Here is a 5000-nt window from a genome sequence, read left to right as displayed (position 1 = left end):
AGGGGCCCCTGGAAGCAGCCGAAACAGCAGCAGCAGCAGCAGCAGCAGCAGCAGCAGCAACAGCAGCAGATAGAGCGGCGCCTGGGGGCTGCAAGGACTCGCAGGGGCCTCGCTGGTGCAAAGCGCTGAAGCTGGATGGAGTTAATGGCGTCTGCAGCAGCAGCAGCAGCAGCAGCAATGGCAGCAGCAGCAGCAGCAGCAGCCTGCTGCCTCCGGCGCTCGATGACGGCTGCTTTGGGGCCGTGTTGCTGCTGCTGCTGCTAGCAGCAGCAGACATGACTCAGAGGCTTCTTGGGAAACTTGGAATCCCCTTCGGGCCTCTGCTGCGGCGAATCTGGCGGAGCAGCAGCAGCAGCAGCAGCAGCAGCAGCAGCAGCGAGTTTGCTGCAGCTGCGGAGACGGAGGAGGGTAAAAAGCTGCTTGCGGAGTTGGTTTCGCTGCAGCAGCAGCTGCAGCAGCAGCAGCAGCAGCAGCAGCAGCTGTCGGCCACCGCAGAGTTCGCTGCCTACACCCGGCAGCAGCGCAAGATTGATCAGCTGCTGCAGGCGAGGGAGGCGTGCATGGAGAAGCTGCAGCAGCTGCAGCAGCAGCAGCAGCAGCCGCAGCAGCAGCAGCAGAGCAGCAGCAGCAAAGGCCTCCTGCTGCTGCTGCGGGCTGCGTACCAGGTGCTTCTCAAGCCCATACTGAAGCTCTACGGCGGCGCCGTTATCAAGGTAAGAAGCAGCAGCAGCAGCAGCAGCAGCAGCAGCAGCGAGTTTAGCAGCAGCAGCAGCGCCCGCAGCAGCAGCACCCAGCACAGCAGCATCACGGAAGGCGGCAGCAGCAACAGCAGCACCAGGAAGAGCAGAACCCGCTGCTGCAGCAGCAGGGGCAGATGCTGCTGCTGTAGCTGCTGCTGCTGCACTTGTTGCAGCAGCAGCAGCAGCAGCAGCAAATGCATGCAGTGTGCGCTTTGCTGCTGCTTCAGGCACTCTTTTGCTTCTTCGTTTTTGTGTTTGCTGCTGTTCGCGTTGAGCTGCCAACAGCTCAGCTGGCCCCCCTAAACTGTAACCCTAAACCCTAAACCCTAAACCCTAAACCCTAAACCCTAAGCCCTCAGCAGCACGCCGCAGAGACGGCCAGACCCGCGTGGCCTTTTCTGCTGCTCACTGGCGCCCGCTGCTCGCCATTTGGCGGCGAGGGTTTAGGGTTTAGGGTTTAGGGTTTAGGGTTTAGGGTTTGCGTGCAGTTTTGGGGCCAAAATACAAAATCGAATTTCCCCTCGCGCTGCTGCTGTGTCGGCTCTTCCTGGACGAGGTGTACAGACACCTCCCGGCCCTCAGCAGCAGCAGCGCCGCAACTGCAAAGACAGACTAAGCAGCAGCAGCTGCTGCTGCAGCAGCAGCTGCTGCTGCTGCTGCTGCAGCAGCAGCTGCTGCAGCAGCAGCAGTTGCTGCTGCTGTTGAGGGCCTTTCAGTCCCTCCTTTATCGACGGCGCCAGTTCGGGACGCCGCTGATTCTGAGGCTTCGATGGCCCTAAACTCCAAACCCTAAACCCTAAACCCTAAACCCTAGCCTAAACCCCAATGCCATAGTTCGACTCTAACTCTGGGATGGAGAAGTGTCGAGTTAGTGAATAGGGCGCGCACAGAGGTAGCGAAATATATTCGGACAGCAGCAGCAGCAGCAACAGCAGCACAGCAGCAGCAGCAGCAGCGGCACAGCAGCAGCAGCACACGAGCAGCAGCAGCAGCAGCAGAAAGGGCAAAGGCTATTTATTTATCGCTGATGCTGGCTCTGGTGCTGCTGCCGGGCAGGTCGTGTGCTGCTGTCGAGCTGCTGCTGCTGCTGCAGCTTCTGCTGCACCTGCAGCTGCTGCAGCAGCTGCCCTGCGCCTCGTAGAGTCTACTGCTTTTGCTGCTGCTGCTGCTGCTGCTGCTGCTGCTGTGCGCTCGGGTTTACGGCAATGTGTAATTTGGAATTTATTTGAATTTGAATTTTAAATTTAATTTTAAATTTAATTTTGAATTTAATTTAAATGTCTACACTTGAAGAGGCGCTGTGTGCGTCTGGTGGCTGCGCTGGGTGCTCGCGGCGGCTGCGCTGCTGCAGCAGGGCTGCGGTGCATGCGCGAGGGAAGGTTTTTCGCAAAACAAATAAATAAAATGAAATAAAAGAATAAAAAGAATAAAAAGAATAAAAGTGAAATAAAAAAGGAAAGAAGTGAAGCGCGGGAGTTGTCAAGAAGCTGGACAGACACCGCAGGCGGCGTTAGCCACCGAGACACTCGGGGAGCGGCGCGCGCTGCTGCGCTGCTGCTGCTGCTGCTGCTGCTGCTCTTTTTCGGCCCTTTTGCTGCGGAATCTTCGGGAATAAACAGCAAAATGAGTTTAAAAGTGGAAAAGAGATGCATTTGGGACGAAAAAGCGGAAAAAGAGCAGCAGCGGGGCCTCCTGGGGGCCGCAGCAGCTGCTGCTCGGGCCGGCCCCGCAGCAGCGCCGCTGTGGGGCCAGCCCCGAGGCTCGCGGGGTTTGGAGTTCTTTTGCTCTCCAAACCGCGAATCCCAAACCCTAAACCCTAAACCCTAAACCCTAAACCCTAAACCCTCCCCCGCAAGCCCTTCCCGTCCGTACAATGCTGCCCGCCACCGCTGCCGCCGCCCGCAGCAGCCGGAAGGCTGCTGCTGCTGCTGCTTCCTCTTTCGCGCAGCTGCAGCAAATCCGCTGCGCCTCCAAAGACATTCGGTTTGGCTCTGAGGCCCGCATGCAGATGCTCGCAGGTGCGCTGCTGCTGCTGCTGCTGCTGCTGCCTTGCTTCTGCTGCTGCTGCTGCTGCCTTTGCTGCTGCTGCTGCTGCTGCTGCCGCCTTGCTGCTGCTGCTGCCGCCTTGCTGCTGCTGCTGCTGCTGTCCCTCCGGCGTTTCGCACAGCCTCTTCTGCGCCTCCCCGCCGCGCTGACCGCCCCCCGCTGCCGCTGCTGCTGCTGCTGCTGCTGCTGCTGCTGCTGCTGCTGCAGGGTGCAACAGGCTGGCGGACGCAGTGGGGGTGACTCTGGGCCCGAAGGGGCGCAACGTGCTGCTGCAGCAGCCCTTCGGGGCCCCCAAAATAACCAAAGACGGAGTGACTGTGGCGAAGGCCATCGAGCTGCAGCAAAAGGCCGAAAACGCCGGCGCGCTGCTGCTGCGGCAAGTTGCTGCAGCAGCAAACGACGCAGCAGGCGACGGCACCACAACAGCAACAGTGCTGGGCCGCGCCATTTTCAAGGAAAGCTGCAAGGCCATCGACGCAGGAATGAACCCCATGGACATCCTCAGGGGCAAGCCCTGCTGCTGCTGCTGCTGCTGCTGCTGCTGCTGCGGTGCTGCGGTGCTGCTGCTGCTGCTGCTGCTGCTGCGGTGGTGGTGGTGGTGCTGCTGCTGCAGCAGCAGCAGAACTGCCGCTGCTGCAGCAGCAGAACTGCCGCTGCTGCAGCGGCAGAACTGCCGCTGTTGCTGCAGCAGAACAGCCGCTGCTGCAGCAGCAGAACTGCTGCTGCTGCTTCTGCTGCTGCTGCTCAGGGATAAAGCTGGCAGTGTCGGAAGTGCTGCGGCGGCTCTCTGCTGCTCGGAAGGAAGTATCAACTCGGGAAGAAATAGTTGCTGTTGCAGCAATCAGCAGCAACGGAGACAAAGAAGTTGGAGAATTAATTGCTGCAGCAATTGAGAAAGTCGGAAGAGAAGGAAATATAACTGTTGCTGAAGGAAGAGGACTGCAGCACGAGCTCGAAGTTGTCGAGGGTTTGAGGTTTGAGCGAGGGTTTTTGAGTCCTTTTTTTGTTTCCGACAATCAGCAGCAAAAAGCGGTTTTGCAAAACCCCTTTTTGCTGCTGCTCGACAAAAAGCTGCAGCAGCTGCAGCTGCTGCTGCCCGCTCTCGAGTTCGTGCTGCAGAAGCAGGCAGCGCTTCTCATTGTTGCGGAAGACGTCGACAGGCAAACCCTAAACCCTAAACCCTAAACCCTAAACCCTAGCTCGCTCCGGGCTCCTCCTGCTGCTGCTGCTGGTGGTGGTGCTGCAGCGGCTCTGCTGCTGCTGCTGCTGCTGGAGCGGCGCCCACGCCGCCGCTGCTGCTGCTGGTGACGCGCTGCTGCTGCTGCTGCTGCTGCTGCTGCTGCTGCTGCTGCTGCTGCTGCTGCTGCAGCGAGGCGCTGGCGACTTTGGTGGTGAATAAGCTGCGTTTGGGCCTGAGGGTTTGCGCGGTGAAGTCCCCAGGGTTTGGAGACAGCCGCAAGGCGCAGCTCTACGACTTGGCCACTCTCACTGGCGCCAAGGTCCTCCAAACCCTAAACCCTAAACCCTAAACCCTAAACCCTAGGCCCTAGGGTTTGGCGGTGGCCAGGGCGGCCTGGAGCCGCTGGGGCTGTTGCGAGGGGGGAGCGAGGCCGGTCGAGGGCTGCGCGCTTTCTTCTCTCTTGGGGTTTAGGGTTTAGGGTTTAGGGTTTAGGGTTTAGGGTTTAGGGTTTAGGGTTTAGGGTTTGGGGTTTGTTTTGAGGACTGCGTTAGGTCGTGGGCGACGACTTGCCGTGCGTTGGAGACGAGAAGTTGGACATCGTTTCCATGCTGGGCAAAGTGAGCACTTCAGGGTTTAGGGTTTAGGGTTTAGGGTTTAGGGTTTAGGGTTTAGGGTTAGGGGCCTGGATCTTCCGCTGCGGGGTTCCCGCGATTGCTTCCGAGTCTCCAGGGTCTCGGGTTCCCTCTCAAGGGTTAAGCTCCTCAAATTCTAGGTCTAGGGTTTAGGGTTTAGGGTTTAGGGTTTAGGGTTTAGGGTTTAGGGTTTAGGGTTTAGGGTTTGGGATCAGGCGAAGATTGTGGAGGTGACGAAAGACTCGACTCTGGTGATGGAAGGCGCGGGCAGCAAAGAGGAAATTGAGGCGAGAGCTGCCCAGATCCGAACCGCCATGGAGCAAACCAAATCAGGTCCCCAAACCCTAAACCCTAAACCCTAAACCCTAAACCCCAAACCCCAAACCCCAAACCCTCCCCGGA

General features: G+C 58.9%; 2 protein-coding genes across 2 annotated transcripts in view; both read left to right on the top strand.

The window, feature by feature from the left end:
• Nucleotides 1-1043, top strand: part of ENH_00084080 (hypothetical protein, conserved) — a gene marked incomplete at both ends in the record, with an annotated part of 1170 nt that extends 127 nt beyond the window's left edge. Inside the window, one exon of the mRNA XM_013583490.1 lies at nucleotides 1-1043. This exon is cut by the window's left edge and continues 127 nt beyond it. Coding sequence (XP_013438944.1) covers nucleotides 1-1043 — 1043 coding nt within the window.
• Nucleotides 1044-2613: 1570 nt separating this feature from the next.
• Nucleotides 2614-4610, top strand: ENH_00084070 (heat shock protein 60, putative; the record flags this gene model as incomplete). Its single annotated transcript, XM_013583489.1, is given in 5 exon segments — nucleotides 2614-2758; nucleotides 2994-3676; nucleotides 3681-3946; nucleotides 4156-4285; nucleotides 4518-4610. Coding segments are annotated over 5 exon segments (1317 nt in total).
• Nucleotides 4611-5000: the final 390 nt, after the last annotated feature.

The sequence above is a fragment of the Eimeria necatrix genome, genomic scaffold, assembly GCF_000499385.1.
Source record: "Eimeria necatrix Houghton genomic scaffold, Enh_scaff954, whole genome shotgun sequence".
Taxonomy (NCBI): Eukaryota; Apicomplexa; class Conoidasida; order Eucoccidiorida; family Eimeriidae; genus Eimeria; species Eimeria necatrix.
This window is presented reverse-complemented; position numbering and strand designations above follow the sequence as displayed.